Here is a 19,825-nt window from a genome sequence, read left to right as displayed (position 1 = left end):
AGGAACCAGTTGGAAAATCAGGCTGTGTTTCTGGCTTGTTGACAAAAAGTAACTACCTTAAGAAGGGGTATGTTCGAAGTAGATCTCTATGTGTGTTTGTATGTAAAGAACAACAACAACAACAAAAAGGAATTTTCCCATAACACATAAAAATAAAAGGAGGAAGAAACTCTCCCGCCGCACAGTTTTATATTAGCCCGTGGGGTTTCCATGTGTCCCAGGAAATGCCCATACCTGGATCTGCTGGACCATGTTGCGGAGCTGTACCAGAAACTCCTTGGCTTCCTTAGCCCTGTCTGACAGTCCGTTCAGCGCCTGGGAGAGCTGGCTCTGCAAAGACAAAAGGAAACCATGGAGCTGTAATCACAGGATGCAGCACCAAGGCCACAGAGGTGTTTTCAGTGAGACTCAAAACTGGAAAATCATCAAGCTTCTCAGATTCTTCTTGTCTGAGGTTGGACCTCTTTGCTGGCCTTTGTATGGGTAGATTCCAGTGTCCAAACTCCCTGGGCCCCTGAGTAGTTTCTCCTTGAAGCAGTGAACACCTCTGGCCACAGCAGTCAAAGGGCCTTGCTAGCTGATATCAACCTAGAATTTCTTCATCTTCTTCATGGATTAATTAAGCAATCATGTATCAAATACCTATTATTTGCTAAGGACTAAAAAAGCAAAACAAAACAGTGAGTCAGATGATCTAATTCTTATCACGTTGCTTAGCACAAAGGGCTGTCAGTCTGGGACTGGGGCAGAAAGAATAAAGAGTGTCAAGAACAGGATGAAGGAAGGAGTAGTTACTGGTGTGGTCCTCTGCGGCCACTTAAATATAATCACAAATTCAAAGGGCAGGACAACATTCCACTCCCGCCTCATCCATGTCCTCTTCCTTCCCCAAGTACAGCCCTGCTGCCCTCGCACATTTGTGTCCCCTCCATACTAGCTTCGTACACTAGGGCTTGCTCTCTCTCTTCCCACATCCATAGGAGGAGGCAATTCTGCTGGGTTGGCAAGGTGTCCAGGTAGGTACTTGCTCTTTCAGCCTCCTCATCTGCTGGGGTGGCCATGGTAATCCTGTTGGATCAGACCTAAGTGGAAGTCTGCTGGGGACTGGAGGGGTCTGACAAAGCTTTTGCTTTTCTGCTGATGCGGAAACACTGTAGTTGATGCAGCCTCTCCCCTTTGGTTCCTGACTTTAGGATGGGTGCAATGTCTTCTGTCTCACATGCGGAGAAGGCCAATAGGGTAAGGGTGGAGGGATGGGAGAGGAAGGAGCTGGGTTCTGACAGCATCTTGGAGCAGTGAGCCAGCACCTGAAGCCTTCACCACTAGCTATCGTGTTATGCAGGAAAAATTAACTTCTATTTAAGTCACTGTTCTGGGGTTTTCTATTGCTACCTTAACAAGTGTAGCTACACTTGATACAAATTCCTTCTCCTAGCAGTTTGGGTATATCCTTCTGTACCTCAGGTACAGAGACAGACTCCCTTTTCTACTCTGCCTTCCCTGCAAACTAAAGCCTACTCTCCTTGCCAGCACAATGTTTCATCTACCCTTTCCTTTCTGTAAAAGGACAGAACCTTAAAATTGTATCTCTTGGTGCTGTGAATGCTTTTCTCTTATATATGTCTTTTAAATACAAAGTTGGACACTGACTCTCTAAAAATATGTACACCAAATGCTTGATGGACGCGATGTGGGATGGTAGAAAGAACACAGGCATTGAAAGTGTGCAAATTCTCACTCAGTCACTTACTAACTGTGGCCTTGAGAAAGTTACCTCTGTCTGAATTACTCCAACGGAAAAGGTGGGAAGAATAATAACACTTTGTAGTTGGGTTATGGTGATGGTTGAATGCATTAGTCAATGTGAAAGCTCCTGCTAGTTAACAGAATGACCCTGAATTCAGAAATGCCGCCAGTTACTGGCTGTTCAATCCTTTATACATAGTTTTACCTCATTCATAAAATGAGAAGAATACTTTTCTTGAGTTTTGTGGGCATTGCATGAAATACAATATCTAAAGCCTAGAACCCTACTACCCTACTGGTTCACAGTGCATAATGTGTGCTTAATAAATGCTTGTTAAGGTTTTTTGTTTTTGTTTTTGTTTTTTTGAGACAGAGTCTTACTCTGCTCCCCAGGCTGAAGTGCAATGGTACGATCTTGGCTTACTGCAATGTCCGCCTCCCGGGTTCAAGCGATTCTCCTGCCTCAGCCACTCGAGTAACTGGGATTATAGGAATGCACCACCACACTAAGAAAATTTTTGTATTTTTAGTAGAGATGGGGATTCACCATGTTGGCCAGGCTGGTCTTAAACTCCTGACCTCAGGTGATCTGCCCACCTCGGCCTCCCAAAGGGCTGGGATTACAGGTGTGAGTCACTGCTCCTGACCAGCTGTTAATTCTCATTTGCTTTCTTCATTCTTGCCCACACAAACACCTGCTGACTGGAGGGATTCACAGGACAGTTTCCTGGAACTGGATCTGTTGTAGAACATCCTGATCACCTGTACTTTGCTCTATGTATTGAGGCTTCAGGAGGCAAAACCAACACAGTTGAGTTAGATAAAGCACAAAGTGAGCCTACAGTTGCAAAATTCTTTATGACTGGGTCTCAGCTACAACATTATTTGGGATGAAAATTTCTCCTCAATAACTGTTAATATTTCCAGGAGCCCAAGGGATAAAGGAGGGAAAAAGGGCCTCATTTGGAAGAGCGGGAAATAACATGAGTGACATATTTTAAGAAGATATTTGAGTTTTTTTCATTGTTACTTTAAAACTCAATATCTCTTTTTTTTCTGAATGAGCAAAAGTTTGCTGGACTATCATAGTTTTCTCCCCCTTTTTATTACAACCTATGCTTAGTAACCACACTTAGATGTTTGAGTACAGAAGCCAAACTGATTTGGTTACACAGAAGTAAAGCTGCCTAGTGTCTTGTATTCCAACCTTGCAATTAATTGTGTCTGTATAAGTCGGACTTGACACGCATAAAGATTTTTTGACCAGGTGCTGCTGTATACTTAGAAATACAATTATTCAGTAGTAGACAAAGAGTTCTGGCCCCATCTATTCCCAGGATTTTATATGACAAAGCAATAAGTGAACTGGAAAAATTAATTTATTTTCAATTTCCTCTTTGTGTTTATGCACAGTCCCAAGCATGCCTTCTATCTGGCGGAGGATTGTTTTGGTATTTGATAAACAATTACATTATAAGATAAAGATCTAGAAATCATTCCCTTAAGCTTTGTCCACTTGTAGAAATTGAGCAGAAGACAATGAAAAATCCTGGAAAAACTATCACTACAAAGAGCTCTTACTGTAAGGATTATATGCACACTGATTTTATAGGATGGTATTTTGATCACATTTAAAAGCGCCATCTGATATAGAATAACATTATTATTGACTGATTTTGTTTCCCAGATGCATTTAAATTCCTACTCTGTGCTAACAGAGGTATTCTGTATTCAGGACCACAGAGCAGTCCTTGAAATTCATGAGCAGAACACTGAAGATGCAAATATGTAGTGTGCGTTTTCATCACGGCATCTTTGGCCATACAAGAAGTCATTCAACGGAGAAAGGTATAGTTCTAAAGCTGTTTTTAGAACCTGAAACTGACATTCAGGTTTCTTGGATATTTGTTTTCTAGGTTACTGAAAAAGTGTCACAATCTGAAGGTGAATGAGAGGAGAAAAATGATGTGGCTGAAGCTCTGATCTCCAGTCAAGTTGTTCTCGGTTGGGAGCATGCTGAGAATTGTCGACATCTCCCAGAAAGATGACAAGTTGTTCAAATCTGAAGAAAAGGAACAAAGAACTCTGCCTCCTCCTTCCCTCCTTGTGTGGCTTTTGCTTTCAGCTTCCTCACTGACCCTGCTCCCCTTGCCTCCCCAGGAGGGAGAGATCAGGCGCTTACCCTGGGAGGGACTGTGGAGGATGTTTCAGGACCTACTTCTCACGCTCAGCAAACGGGTAATGCAATTCAATCCATCCCGCCCAACGCCTCACTTGCCCAAGCTGCTGAGGGTGCCCAGGCAGAAGACAGTGTCTTCCTTCCATTTCCTGCTGTAAACATTCTTCACGTGGCCTCTTTCCCTCAATTCAACATGAACACTGGAGAGAGAGAAACTGGGACAAATGTAAAGAAGCTTTCTGGCTGTCTGGGATCTGAAGTTACAGGCACAGGATGGGTCAAAAGGGTCACTCGAAGAGTTGGTAACAAACAGATGAGGCGGCAAACAAGCACCAGCAGGTTGACAGCCCAGAAAACGACCCAGCTGCCTCCCTGGGCGTGGGTCACTGTCTGGTGCTGTATCAAAGTGCATGCCATTCAGGCACCGCAACATTGCTGCCCCCAGAAGCCCAAGCCCACACCGGCTCCTTCCCAGATGCAAAGGTAAACACAACCCTCAGGAAAAAAGTGACCACTGAGGCAGTGGGACTTTGAGGGAAGGCTGCCCAGGAGAGTAACAGTTTTTCTAATGAAATATTGATCTCTGAGTCACATTACTCAGTGATTACTCACTGCTGGTTACTCAGTACATTACTGACATTGTACAATTAAAAAGTGTAAGTAAGAAATTCTAATAATTATAATACATTGCTCATTTCTTATGAGCCAGGAACTCTGATGGGTGCTTTCAATGCAATTCCAATCACCTCCCTGCCATTTTGCAATAGTACCAATAGGATACCCCTGTGTGAAGGTTTCACCACTCACATACGGAACAGCCACAACATAAACCCGCATCTGATGGCAAACTCATGCCCTTTGCTCCAGCCTCCCAAAGAAAGAGAATCTTCTCTCACCCTCACAGGCCGAAAAAATTGTTTAATTAACTGTTTAATCTACAGTGAGAGCATTTAAAACCAGAGAAGGTGAGTGGATGACTATGATTGATTATGAGGGTCTGATTATGCTTTGCAGCCAGATAATATGTAAATTACAGCATGACGAGTTAACCTGTGAAATGTGCAACTTTTTCCTGCATGAAGCTTTTCGGTGAATTTGAAAGTCCCCTGACTAAGAGAGGAGTACCATGGAGGAGGGGAAGAAGCTTTGGATTCAGGTTCACTGCCAACTTTATCGACTATTGGCCTAAGATCTTGGGCAGAGATTGGACGGAGTGGGAATGAAGTAAAGGAAGGAGACCCCACAGAGTGACTGGTACTTGGGGAACCATCAAGCTGAGCTGCCCAAGGAGCCTGATTCCCCTTCTAGGAAAAATGTCTATTCCTCCTGCTTGTGCCTTTCCTGTCTGCAAGAATGGATCTCTTCTCTGGTTTCTCTGGTGCTGGAAGATCCTGGATATACCCCAACCCCAGTTCACTATAGTCAGATGGTCAGGAATCCTCCAAGACCAGGTGGTCTGGAGATGCCAACTTATCTCTAAGCCCAGCAAATAGCTGGGGCAGTGAACAGGCTGTGATCTGCAAAAGAGTAGCTGGGCCTGGGAATGGAAGCACACAGTATAGAGACAAGTGGTGTGTGTGTGTGTGCATGCATGTGTGTATGAGTGTGCATATGCATGTGAGTGTGTGAAGGTCTGTGTATGTGGGTAAGAATGTGAGTTTAAGAGTGTATATGTGTGTAAGAATGTGTATGTGTATGCATGTAATTGTATGTGAGATGTGTTATCAGTGGAGGATGGTGAGGCTCTTGGCTTTGGGCAAGGCTGGTATCAGAGGAATCTTATGGGTAGGGATTTGGTCCATTAAACTGCTGTTTATTGTTAACTGGTTATAAGAAAGATTCAAGGCTGGGTGTGGTGGCTCACACTTGTGATCCCAGAACATTGGGGGTCGAGGCAAGCAGATCACTGAGGTCATGAGTTTGAGAACAGCCTGGCCAACACGGTGAAACCCCATCTCCACTAAAAATACAAAAAATTAGCCAGGTGTGGTGGTGAGCACCTGTAATCTTAGCTACTCAGGAGGCTGAGGCAGGAGAATCCCTTGAGCTCAGGAGGCAGACGTTGTGGTAAGCTGAAATTGCACCATTGCACTATAATCTGTTCAAGAAGAGTGAAACTCCTTTAGAAGAGAGAGGGAAGGGAAGGGGAGGGGAGGAGAGGGGAGGGGAGGGAAGGAAGGAGAGGGAAGGGAAGGGAGAAAGATTGATTCTATCCTAGCCAGGGTCCTTTGAGCTCTCTTCTCACCTCGGCCTCAACCTTGGCCTATAAAGACTTGAACAAACACTAACAGTTTCTAACAGTTCCTGGCTGAATTCCTAAGATGACCACAGCCTCCCCTAAGGTACCTGCCTGAGAAAATTCAGGGCTGCCAAAAGAATTTGCTGTTTGTTCCATTGAACACCTGAAGAAAGGGATTCTATCTGCCGGTCTCTATGACAGGGTAGGGGTCTAACTTCAATAAGCACAAGTTAGCAAACCCAGATGGGTTTCATATAGACCAATTTTCTCCTTCCTGATTTTTGGAATTTTTTCACTTCTGCAACTCTGAGCCCCTGCGCACCCCCTTTCCCATTCCCTCATTCTCTCTGTAAAGTGCCCAGTCACTTCTGTTCAAATAGAAGCTGAGTTCAGTTCATGATGTACTCTTTTCCCTGTTGCAATAGTGTAGTGATTAAAATCTGCCCTTTTTACAGATTAAAATCTGTCCTTACCACTTTAATTAGTAACCAGGTAGTTAGTGACAGTTGCTAGTTCTGCCTCTGACCCAGGGAGAGCGGGGCAATCTCTAGGTAATGAACTGGCCCTTCAGCAGGCAAAGGTTACTTTGAAGGATAAGTCAAGAAGCACATCACCAAGGATGCAAGTTCCTCCGCCTAATAAAGCACATCTCTCATATACTAAACAAATCTCACCATTTTTATTGTGAACCTGACTCTATGAGCTGTATGGAGGACAGAAAGGAGGAAGACTCTGCTTTTATTCCAACATGTTGAGTAAAATCCCCTTTCCCATTTTTCGTTGTTAGATTTGCATGCACAAGCACACAAATATTCACACCAAAAGCTAATGCATAGTGACATTTACCTCCTTTCAAATAACAACTTAAGTCTAAACATGCTGTTTCATTCTTTGAACCATAAAAATGTATAAGACATGCCGTTATTCCATCAGATAGCAGCAACTGAACCAGACAGAGCAATGGGGGCCAACATGGCATCGGAGTTAAGAGGACAGACTTTAAAATCAGATGGACTTCAGTTTCAATGGTGGCATTTTACGAGTCATGTGATCATGGATCCATTACCTAACTGTGGTGAATACTGTGGTGCTCTACCCAGAATCTTCTCTCAAAGACTATGTGTCCTTCTCCCAGTTGCAGGGAATATCAGCTGCTGATAGATTACACTAGGAATTGCTCTTGGCTGCAGGGAACTAACTGCCTTACTGAAAAGTATGTCCCCTTCTGGAGATGTCCCATGGCCAGTGAATGGCTAGAGTCCCCTTGCCTCAATTTTGGGGCAACCCTGAAGAACCATCCCCTATCTAGAACTTCCAGTAGGATTGGTTGAGGCCACTGCAGGTTAGCTTCAGCCTCACTTCAAACCTGGCTTCCTCACTTCCAGGTGGATCTACCAAGAGCACTTAACAACTAACCATCCCTCAGAGTCTGCGTCCAGGGAGCCCAATCAAAATACTAGGCTTCAGTTTCCTCATCTGCAACATGGGGATAATAAGGGTACCTGCATCACAGGACTACCGTGAGGATTATATGAAATCATGTGTATGAAGTTCTACACAGTGCCTGGCATATTGTTAAAATTCAATAAGCAGTACAGGTTGAGTATCCCTGTTCTGAAAATCCAAAATCTGAAACATTTCAATGAACATTTCCTTTGAGTGTCTTGTCAGCACTCAAAAAGTTTTAAATGTTGGAGCACTTCAGATTTCAGATTTTTGGATTAATGATGCTCCACTGGTAAATATAATGTAAATATTCCAGAATCTGCAAAACTCAAAATCTGAAATGCTTCTGGTCCTAATCATTTTGGATAAGAGATATTCAACCAATATTATTTTTATAGTAAGAATAATGTTAAAATATACATATATAAATCACTGAAACACTTTTGTCATGCTACATCTTGACTTAGGGTTGGTCAATTATAATTATTCAAACAGTGGGGTAGATTGTAGCATTGTTCAGAACAATTTGCTCTAGCACCATTTCTGTCACATGACTGGCAGTACCTCCTGCAGGTGGCGCATGTGTTCCTACCCCCTTGTCATCCTTGGCTATATAACTTGTTCCTTAGCCTAAAGAGGCTCTGCGATTTTCTGCTAGCTCTTTTGCTCTTCAGCTCTTTGTCACGAGAATAAGTGGTGTGCTGATAAACCAGCTCTCAAAAAAACAAAAACAAAAACAAATTTTTATTTGTAAAAATCACCTATTTATTTTAGAATATTACAGATCAAGCAGATAAATAATAAGCAAGAATGCAGGTTATCTGAATAATCCAATTAGCAAGTTCAGTCATATTTATAAGAATGTATTCCAAAGGTTTATATTACGCATATTCTCTTTATATTATGTATAGAAGAGAATATACCCATTGGATGTTTCCCAAAAGCTATCATATACATGTATCTGTCCACAAATAACTATAAATGCTAAAGAATGGAGATTCTGTGAACCAGATGCTCTGGCATAATCTATTAAAACTGGTAATCCATGACTTTTTACTTCCTCTTTAACAGGCCACCTGAATTTTCCAAATTGTTTTCCAGTTTTTGGCTTCTAGAGCTTTCTTGGTGGTAAAGCCCATTGTGATTACAGTCATCAACAATGAGAAAAAAAAAATTTGCTTAACACATACTTAAAATAGCACTGTATGTGCCAGGACCACTTCTAAGTGCTTCACAAATAAACCCAAAGAAATTTAGGCCTTAACTAGGAAAAGAACAATAAGAAGCTTTTGAAAAAGGGTCCCTTCTCCCTCACATACTGGTAATTTTAAGAAGTAAATTTAAAAAAATGAGATTCTATTCTTTGCTCATCAGATTACAAAAACAAAATACAAATGAAAGTATTTAGAGTGACATACAGGAAAGAAGTACTCTTGCCACCTTCAACAGGAATGTGCATTGGATTAACTACTCAGAGGGGCATTTTGGGAGTATGATTTTTTAAAATCCTCTAAATTTGAAAGTTTAATACAGTTTCACCTGGGGAAACAGGAATAATCAAGAATGTGTTCAAATGTTTGCTACATGAATTTCATTTCAGTTCTTTGCAACAAGATGGAAACAAACTAAATATTCTAAAATAGGAGATTAATTAAATAAATTATAGAGACCAGAGACCTATACAGTGACTTACACTACAGTTTAGCAGGCCATCCTGGCACATATTAAGTGTTATCTGGGTGTTACGCAGCTATTGAAAGGGGGAGTTATGTATTTAGTCATATGGGAAAATATTCATAACACATTAAGTGAAAAGAACAGATTTCAAGATAGCAATAGATATATGACATAACTCAAATTTTGTTGCCATACTTTATATCAGGCGTCCCCAAACTTTTTACACAGGGAGCCAGTTCACTGTCCCTCAGACCATTGGAGGGCCGCCATATACTGTGCTCCTCTCACTGACCACCAATGAAACAGGTGCCCCTTCCTGAAGTGCGCTGCGGGGCCGGATAAACGGCCTCAGGGGGCCGCATGCGGCCCACGGGCCATAGTTTGGGGACGCCTGCTTTATATAGAGACATGCATTATGTCCACATAGATGTATATGCTGTTTCAAAGGATACACATTAAGGGTTTATTATCAAGGCTATTCATAGCATAACTCTAGTGAAATTGAGGGCTTTTTTCTTCTTTTTAAAGTTCTTTTGATTTTCTGATTTTTCTGAAATAAGAATGTTCTGCTTTTGAAATAAAGAATAAAAAGTCATTTCTTAAATTCACTGTATAGATCTAAGTGAAAACTGAGGGGTGAATAAGAAGTCTATCCTTTCTTAGAACTAATATTTGAGTTTCTGAAAGAGCACAGTCATATCCTTTTTATATGAAAAATATTTATCGATTTTCACTTTATTATTATTATCATTATTGAGATAGAGTCTAGCTCTGTTGCCCAGGCTGGAGTGTAGTGGCACAATCTTGGCTCACTGCAACCTCCACCGCCTGGGTTCAAGTGATTCTCCTGTCTGAACCTTCCGAGTAGCTGGAATTACAGGTGCCTGCCACCACACCCAGCTAATTTTTGTATTTTTAGTAGAGACGGGGTTTCACTGTGTTGCCCAAGCTGGTCTCGAATGCCTGACCTCGTGATCCACCTGCCCCACCTCCCAAAGTGCTAGGATTACAAGCGTGATCTACCGCACATGGCCTGATTTTCCACTTTAATATACACATTTCTAATAGTACATGTTACATTATTTAGTGAACAAACACTATTTGTAGAAATGAAAATTTCTATCTAGAGAACTGAAAATAATTGGATCTCAAAACTGTTTTGTTTATCTTAAAACTGTTCCCTGGTAGTTTCAGATAAAAGAGAATGCTATACCACCTGGAAGAACATGGTGACCCCGTGTGGACGTGAAGGCAGCTAGAGAGAAGTGTAGGGAAAACAGATTTCTGGAAAAAGGACTCACAGACTGGTGGTTACGGCTCTTCGGATAGAAGAGGGTAGCATGTAAAAAAAGGAGATTCATTCTGTAGTCCATCTCTGGAATGTAAAATCCAATATTTACACAAAGGCTTGGCCCAAGGAAGGTATATTTTTGATCCTCAATTGTAAATACTTGGTAACTGCCTGACAACGCACATATAATGGTTTAGAATACCCACAAAAAAGCATGCTCTCTGACAGAGCCTTGGGCAGAATGGTAGTGACTTCACAGCCTGTATCTTTGCCACTGTATTAAAGTTTCATACCTTCAATCACAATTGCTGCAGGAATTCTATTGCCTCCAGCACTCTAAGTAAAAGTCACAGAGACTTGGGAAATCAGTTTTCCCCCAAGAAACGATGAATATTGTGTGAGGCAACAGTTTCTTTTTGTCATGCCCTAAGGCAAAAAGTGGCTCTTACATCTTGTTGCAGTAAAAACCTACCATGTTGATGAGCCCGCCCTCAGCACAAAAGAGCCAACATCTCTTTCCAATTCCATGTTAGCATATGTTATGTTGGTAGCGTAAAATCAACCAAATATTTATACCATAGAAATTGGCAAACACTACAAATAAAAATTTGTTTTGGTTTTTGTTTTATTTGAGAGCTGGTTTAACAGCACACCACTGTGTAATACTTCAAGCTTGTTTGACCTGCCTTATTTTGTTATTGCTCATTTTGTTTTGTTTTAGGCTTTTAGCAGCTTGAAGCTATGGCTTTTAGTTTCTGTCTCTATTGATAAGTGGAAAAGAGGGATGGGGAAAGGCTTTACAGGCTCAACCAGAAACAGAAACTAAGAACACATGCCTGTATTCCCTCTCCTGGACACCCTAAGTCATCTCTAGATTACTTATAATACCTATTACAATGTAAGTTCTATGTAAATAATTGTTATACTATACTATTTATGGAATAATGACAAGGAAAAAAGTCTTAACATAGTCACTACAGGCTCAATTTTTTTTTTCAAGTACTTTTGATCCAGTGTTGGATGAATCCACTAAGGAGAACCAATGCATGCAGAAGGCTGACTGTATATCCTGTCTCACTCTCTGGTACAACTTTGCCCATTATTTATTTTTAAACTAGATTTCTTTTTAACTTGACCTGACAGTTTTCCCCCTTATCACAGAGAAATCTGGGCTATCTACATTTATTGTGTTAGCTGATATAGTTGGCTTTATTCCATCCACATTGTATATATTCCTAGTAGTAATAAACCATTTTTCTTTTTTACCTTTTATAGATTTATCACATTTCTTTTAATAGCTTAATCCCAAACACTGGTTAATTTGGATATTTTGCTACGCTACTCCATTTTGCAAACTGTTATCTATCCTTCATCCCATGTAAACCAAGATTTGTTCATGATTCAGTCAAAATTAAATAACGGATCCCCCATCACCTCACTGCATTCCTCAAAATGCTTTCCTTACTATTTACTATCTCTTAGAAATTAGGAAACACCATTCTAAATAACTCCAAGATCAAATAGGAAATTAAATTTATAAATTATCTAGATGTTAGTACAGAGAGCCACTTTATAAAAACATATTGCATTTTAATATGATTGTGTAGGTTAGCTAGGAAACCCAAGCACTCTTTGTAACATGTTTCCCACTAGGAATACTATTCTTAGATGGAACTTGGAAAAACAGGAAAAATTATTTCCCTTTTCATTATCCTCATGAACCAGACTCCTGATTAAAAAAAAAAAAAAAACCTGCCAACCTCTCATACACTTTCAAAGCTAACTTATAATGGTGATCAGATCAGAAAAAAAAGAGGTGCTTTTTTTTGCACTTATGTGCGAACATCCAGGATGGCTCTGGTGGACTGTTCTTAAGTTCTGAACATCCAATAATTTTAGGGTGTCTTTATTCCAGTTTAAGTTACAAATTTCATTTGAAAATTACTAATTGATAATGAAATTTATAACTTAATACTGGAATAAAGACAAAGAGTTTCTTTGCATATTAAAAAAAATTTTTTTTTTTTCAGTAACATGAAAGCAATTCCTGTATCTAAGATTAAAGTCACAAGGTGCTTTTAAACTTTCCTGAAAGATAAATGCAACCAGCAGTGTTATCATCTATTCCTTAGCTTACAGGACGCCTGGGGAGGGTAAAAGCCATACTTGCTACACTCACACCACTAAGCAGCATTAGTACACGTCCACTTCAGAGGAGCACCTGTGGCTCGGCATCATCACTGAGAGTCAGGCTCAGCCAATGGAATCAGGATGACGGGGTTCAATCACCTGCATGCAAATTGTTTCCTGAGGCCATGGGCAAAATAATGGTCCTCTAAAATGTCCATGCCCAAATCCCCAGAACTGGTGATTTTGCAGATGTGATCAAAGTTATAGACCTTGAGATGGAGAGATTATCGCAGATTATCTAGGTGGCCAATTTAATCACAAGTCCTTAAAAGCAGAGGAACTTTCCTCACTGAGGTTCAAGGGATTTGTGATGACAGAAGAATCAGAGAGCAATTGCTGGTTATGAAGATGGAGGAAGGAAGTGGATTTTCCTTTACAGCATCTGGAAAAGAACTCAGCCCTGTTTGTTGGACTTCAGACTTACAGGAATATAAGGTAAAAAAAAAAAAAATCTATGTTGTTTTAAGTAGCCAAGTTTTTGGTACTGTTTCATGGCAGCAATAGAAACCTAACACACCTGAGAAGGCAGTCGGTTAATAGCTGGAGGCTTACCACCTTTGGTGGTGGTCGGATTGCTTCACCTTCTATTTTGAAAACCTGTTTAGAATATGCATCTCCTGCTCTCCTTTTGAGTTGGAGAGAGGCAAAGCCTTAGAGGAAAGACAAAATGGCCACAAAGAATAAAAAGAATCTGGCCCACTGCAACAGTGTGAACACATTTCAAGGTTGAGTTGAGGAACAAGAATGGGCTATTCAGCTCTTTTCATCCACATGTTAAGTATGTAAAGCATCTGACCTCCTGATAAACTAGAAATTCTGCGAGACTGAGCTGGTTCAACAGCTCTTCCTGCCAATCACCAAGAATGAAGCTTCTCCATCAGTCTGGAATCAATTACTAAGTTTCAATAACGCCTTAAAAGTAGGGACAGAGAGGAGATTTTAGGTTTCTTCAGAGCAAGAGGCTATTTCTGTTCAGAAGCCTAAAGTGATGTATGTTTTGGATACTAAAGTGGTCCATTGCAGCTTAACTGTTCTCATCACCAGCTAATGTCTTCCCTGAAATATATCAGCTTATTTAAACTTTTACTTTACCTTAGAAAAAGCTACAATTTTCTCAAAGATATGGAGTCATTAGAAATGACTGGGAAATGTTAATCATGAGATCTGAATTTAGAAGGCCTTAACAAGGGCTTTACAACACTGGTGTAAAGATTAGCATGGCTTCTTTAAAAACAAAGGGGCACAAGTGAGAGACCACTACCCAGTAATGGACTGACAATTTGGAGTGCTGGTGAGAGCATGGAGCTTCTAGAGCCTCATACACTGTTAGTAAGAGCATTAAAATGGTAAAACCAATTGGGAAAACTGGCTCTTTTTAATAAAGTTAAACATATCCCAACTTTATATGGTAGCATATGTCCACAAAAGACTTGCATACAATGTTCATAATAGCTTTATTTATAACAGCCCCAAGCTGGAAACGGCTCGGATGTCTACCAACAGTCACATGCCTAAATAAACTATGTGTGTTCATGCAATGGCATACTGCTCAGCAGCAAAAAAGTGCAAGCTAATGAAACATGCAAAACGTGAATGTTTTTTAAAGCACTATGTTGAGCAAAAGAAGCCACACGGACAAATAGTACATGCTGTATTTATATGAAGTTCAAGAACAGTTCTATGACCTTTGGAGGAAAGTGGTGACCTTTGGAGGCAGGCAGGTTGACTGGGAAGTGTCATGAGAGGATCCACTGAGGTATGGAATGGTCTGTCTCTTGATTTGACTGGTAGTTACATGAACAAATTTTTTCAAAGTTTATGAAACCGTAGACCCCAGATTGGTGTATTTTATTATAAATTATATTTTAAAGAAACTTTTAAATATATAAGAGGATAAACTACATAAGAGGATAAATACTCATATATTCTCTTTAGTAAGACCTCAACTATGTAGGAAAAGATAAATATTTGCTCAGATGGTCTTATGTTTTCAACTGGACCTCTGAATTTAAATAGATATCCATGAAATTCTCAAGGCATTTATAATTGACCAACAGAAACAGTCGACTGAATTTTCTTTACTATTTGATACTGGGACCCCTCACTCAGAGGCTGTTGTTGGATTTGCTGAAGACTCTACCATCTCTCATGCCCTTCCTCCGGTTACTTTGTTGGCTTTCCTTCTGTTGCCTGTACTCGGCAGCACCTGACATCTAGTCCCATGGTACTGCTCACTCTGGTCTCTGTGCCCTCCCACAATGACATAATTTTATTTATGCCTACTTTGTGAAGTGGCAATTCCTCAGAGGGAGCAGGAGTGATTGGAGCCATGGAGTGAGGGATTGGACATGTACCACCTCTGCTCATAATTTCACCCACCCTGAGAAGTGTCCTGCTTTTGAACCCATAAGGCTTGTAGTACACGTCTCCCCTTTCTAGTCAACTCATGATGCCTTAAGTTTGTAAGAATTTGTGCATAGATGTGCTTGGTTTCTTTACTTTGATTATGAGTTTAAGAAGTATGTGATCTTTTCATATTAATGATGAACCACAGATGCCTTCTCTGATAGTACTAACATTACATTACAGTGCCTGAATTTAAATTCTCCTTAACTCTTACACTTACTACTACCACTCTCAATTATTCTGAAAATAAAATACAATCTTATTCTAATATTGACCATTTTCACTGGCAAAAGAGAAACTCTCTGAGATATCTTAAATAGCTTCTATAATAGATCTAGGTTTTTTCATACCTAGTGTTGAAAGGCTTTTAGGATTCAGTATTTATAGGTTGATTTCCATCTACAATAAAATTAGTACTGACTGTCAATATTATTCAGAAAAATGAATTTAAGCCACATCTGATTTCTTTTCACCCTTTCCCTCAGCATCTTTGTCAATCCATTTCCATGCAGTGAATTGCAGCTCCAGCCTCGTGAAAATAGGAATGGTTTCCATGACAACAGTTTTCTCTCTGCTAGTTAGAATCTAAGATTTAACTCCCATGAAAAATCTCACCATGGGAATTAGTAGATTTTGTAAACGACAAAATAACTGTGCAATCATTTCCAAAAAAAAAAAGGCTGTGATAAGCTTGCACGAGCAAGGGCGGGTCACACAAGGTGACTGCTGAAGCTGCCGCTAACATCACACATCCAGAACAAAGTGCAGGGAAATGCCTGCTTTGAGCTGCAGCCCACTCTGCTCCTCGCCCAAGTGTGAGCCCACAGCCCGATCCTCTTATGAATGTCAATGATGTTTCAATCCCAGGTGGAGGGAATAGGTTTTAAACCATCTCATAGCAAATGACAAGGATTAACCTCCAAATGCCTTTCTTCTGATTTCCAGCAACATTAGTTCCTTGAAAAGATGAGATTCCCAGAGCAGTTCTTAAGGCAGCCAGTATGGCATGAATTTAATTTCTCATTATCTATTTTTCTGTTAAGATTAGGTGCTGCTTTTGTACAATAGTACTCTTTTCTCTTTCCTATTATTTCTCCTTCTTAGAAATGTCTTATTACTTAAAAATACATAGAACTATTTTGTTTAAAAAATTGTAAAGCCTAATATGATGTTAAGTGTTTCAAATAATGTTTAATAAACATGTTTTCCCAATAACATTTATATAAAGAATAATGCCTTCTTGTAAGAGAAGTGAGCTATCAATCTAGTGATATGAAATTAATAAACCGAGTTCCATGTAACCTTGTATTCCCAAATCTATTAAGCCAGGGTTTTCTTCTGAACAATGTGGCTCACTGCTGGAGCATGAAGCTCTGTCCTAGTGAGGTGGTGTCCTCACACAGTCTGAGAATGGGATGAATGTACAGTTTTGAATAAGGATGTGAATATTCAAGACCATGATGCAGGCCCTCTGCAAAATGCAAACTTGATAGCTAAATCAACTCCCTCACTCCAGCATGATGATGCATTATGCTAAGTGAGCTGGTTTTTCAAAGCCGTTGCAAGTATGTGACAGAAATCCCGCAAGACCCAGCTTGCCATTGTCCCTACCCAGAGAAGATAGGTATGGGCAAGTCTGGTAAAGTCTGCACCTCCATGCTGTGGCCTCCCCTTGCTCCCTCAGTCTGTCCTCTGGTGCCAGTCTCCTCTTCCTTCCTCCTCTCAAGGCTTAGGAAGGATCTGAAACCTGTCACTTAAGATTGATTGTCCAAATACCCCATTCTCCTTCCAGTGAAATTCATTCACATTAAAATTTTAGCCAGACCAAAGATTTCCCTTTTAAATCTTTTATTTCTAGTTGTAAAGTGAAAGATTTTGTCTGTAGTTAAAGAAGTAATTTTCATTAATGTTAAGAAGAGTGGGAACAGTTTTGGTCAGGAAAGGGGACCTTAAAATGGCATTAATTTTACTCTGCTGGTTACAAAGGTAAACCTGATATTATCTTTTTAGGATGAAGTCTCTCTTTTCCCATCCTTTACATTGAACATCTTCCTCCTTGGAGGAAGAGAGTCCCTCCGAGGTCACTGCAGGCTTGTTTAGTCCTATTTGCTGGTAGGAGTAGAGGAATTGGTGTCCCGCCTTCATAAGTGTTGCCCAGGACCCCCAGACTAACCTATTCTGTTACAGACCTGTCGCCCGGCAGTTCCTCTTATTCCAGATCCATTCTCAACCTTCTCTGGGTAAACACAACCTCCTCTGCTTCCTTTAACCTTTGTTGTGCTCTGTTCCAGGAATATAGGTACATAAATATATACATATACATACATGCCTCCATATATCTATTTTTGGCATAATATGTTATCCAAGCTGGTGGCTAATAATGTTAACAGTATAACCTGCTTATAAGAGGTCCTAAAATATGGCTAGGCATGGTGGTTCACACTGTAATACCAGCACTTTGGGATGCTGAGGCGGGTGGATCACAAGGTCAGGAGTTTGAGAACAGCGTGGCTAATATGGTGAAACCCCGTTTCTATGAAAAATACAAAAATTAGCCGGGCATGGTGGCACGCGCCTATAGTCCCAGCTACTCAGGAGGCTGAGACAGGAGAATTGCTTGAACCTGGGAGGCCGAGGTTGCAGTGAGCTGAGATGGCACCACTGACTCCAGCCTGGGTGACAGAGGGAGACTCTATCTCAAAAAAAAAAAAAAAAAGAGGTCTTAAAAGGCATACGTTATATATCTTACAGTGTCTCTTCCTCTGAATTTCTAAGAACATTGTTACTGGAGTACTTTGGTTTTGTGACATCTATCTTCCCAAAGATCTTATACTTAGAATATCACCTTTTACTCATTTCTATTATATAGTTTTTGAATGATAGAACTCAGATATGCTAATGACTAATTAACTGGAGTTAAGTATAAAAAGAGGAGAGAAAGAAGAGAAAATGAGGAAGAAAAGAAAGCCCAGAATGTATAGAATCTATGGCCTCGTGAGCAGAGGGCAGCTGAGACATGGAGCTGGAGAGAGAAGTTTCTAAAGAGGGCAGGCAGGGAATAGTGGGAACAATGGAGGGAAGAGAAAGGTTAAGAGATACACAGACAATGGAGAATAAGTTGGGATCAAGTATTAGGCCAGCTGGGGTAGTGCTGAAATACCTGTTGGCCCTATAAACACACCTGAGCAGTTCTATCTGCAGCCTATCTGTGGCTCAGAAAGCGAATTAGTGTGTCCTTAACTAGCGCCAACTCTGACAGAGAGTGATGCTGCAGGAGTTTATATGCAATTTGGACAGGAAATGAAACATTAGGATTCATGATCTAGAGAACTTTTATCCCTTTCTATGAGATATGCACAGTTAACAGAGCTGTGCAGCTCACTAATTATATGAATATTTTTTAGTTCTCTAGAAGCAGAATGAAACTGAGAAGAGGTGGTAGCTATGTGTCAATGTAGGAATTTTCCAAGATTTCCTTTCTGAAGGCATAGACCACTGTTCTAACTTTGGTCCTGTTTGGTTTAACATTTTTATTTCAATATAGTATAGAAAGCTTAAAGCTCAAGAGGCCAAATACATGTGCATATATTTACATTATTATTATAACATTAAATCTGATCTTACTGAATCAATGCATATATTTAAGTTAAATGACATATTTAGGATCCAAAGAGATTCTGATAGATTACAGCAATGGTCTAAATTGAACCAGGTTACATGTTCTGTCCTTGATGAAATTTATTTAAAAAATTTTTTAAATTCGTTTTCAATGTTTTTAAAGATCAAAACATTTTTAATCTTTTTAAAAATTTGCACAAGTACTAGATTGTAATGTGTGATTTTACAGAAACACTTAAGAAGATTTAGTGATTTCAGACAGCAGATTCAACAGGGGTCCACAGAGTGATATAGACACAGAAAAAAAATTGGGTTGCACTGATGAAGGAGATATCCTTGGGAAGGGTCAACAATTCAAATTGTTCCAAAGCTACCAATTGCCTTCTAAATATCCAGGAAGAAAGCCTCCTCTTTTTCCATCCTAACCCATCCCTATATTATTCTAAGCAGCAGTGTACCTGGCTAAAAATAATTTCTGACCCTCCCCTATGGCTAGGATTAGCCACTGAGATGTAGCTGATGTTTTTTGAGAGGGGTTTATGAGAAAGTTCTTTAAAGGGAACTGACTCAGATACCTGGCATCAGTGCCATTTTTCCCTCCCCCACGCCCCCCCCCCCCCCAACTTTGTTCTTTCTACCGTCTGGCCTTAACAGCTGGAACTCAAGCAGCCATTTTGAACCATGAGGCAACTTAGAGAGTGGAAACTTCAGGCCAAGGATGGTAGAGCAGAAAGAAGGAATCGAAGTCCCTGAAGACAGTGCAGCCACCATAAGCTGGCTGCCTTTCTTTTTATTTATATATGTGAGTGAAGAATAAATCTTGATTTTAAGTCAACCTTGTTTTGTTATGTGGCTAAACCTAATCTAACTTGAACAAGAGGCCAGTAAAAAAAATGTGTGAGATGGGCTAGATACATAACTGCCGCTCCCACCACTCCCTACCATCTCCACTAAGTGAGAGTTTCTGTTGGCAGTAATTTTTTGTTTTGTTTTTTCCTTTAAGAAAGAACAATTCAGGCTATCTTAACATTAG

The 19,825-nt window shown here is 40.2% G+C and overlaps 1 protein-coding gene across 11 annotated transcripts in view; it reads right to left on the bottom strand.

Annotated features, from left to right (window-relative positions):
• TRIM9 (tripartite motif containing 9) overlaps positions 1-19,825 on the bottom strand; it is a 260,580-nt gene that overhangs the window by 55,918 nt on the left and 184,837 nt on the right. For all 11 annotated transcript variants that reach the window (XM_010341083.3, XM_074393934.1, XM_074393937.1 and 8 more), the window contains one exon: positions 235-330. In XM_010341083.3, coding sequence (XP_010339385.1) covers positions 235-330 — 96 coding nt within the window. The remainder of the gene's footprint in view (positions 1-234; positions 331-19,825) is intronic.

This window comes from Saimiri boliviensis, chromosome 2 (assembly GCF_048565385.1).
Source record: "Saimiri boliviensis isolate mSaiBol1 chromosome 2, mSaiBol1.pri, whole genome shotgun sequence".
Lineage (NCBI taxonomy): Eukaryota > Metazoa > Chordata > Mammalia > Primates > Cebidae > Saimiri > Saimiri boliviensis.
Note: the sequence above shows the minus strand (reverse complement) of the source record. Positions and strands in the feature narration are given on the sequence as shown.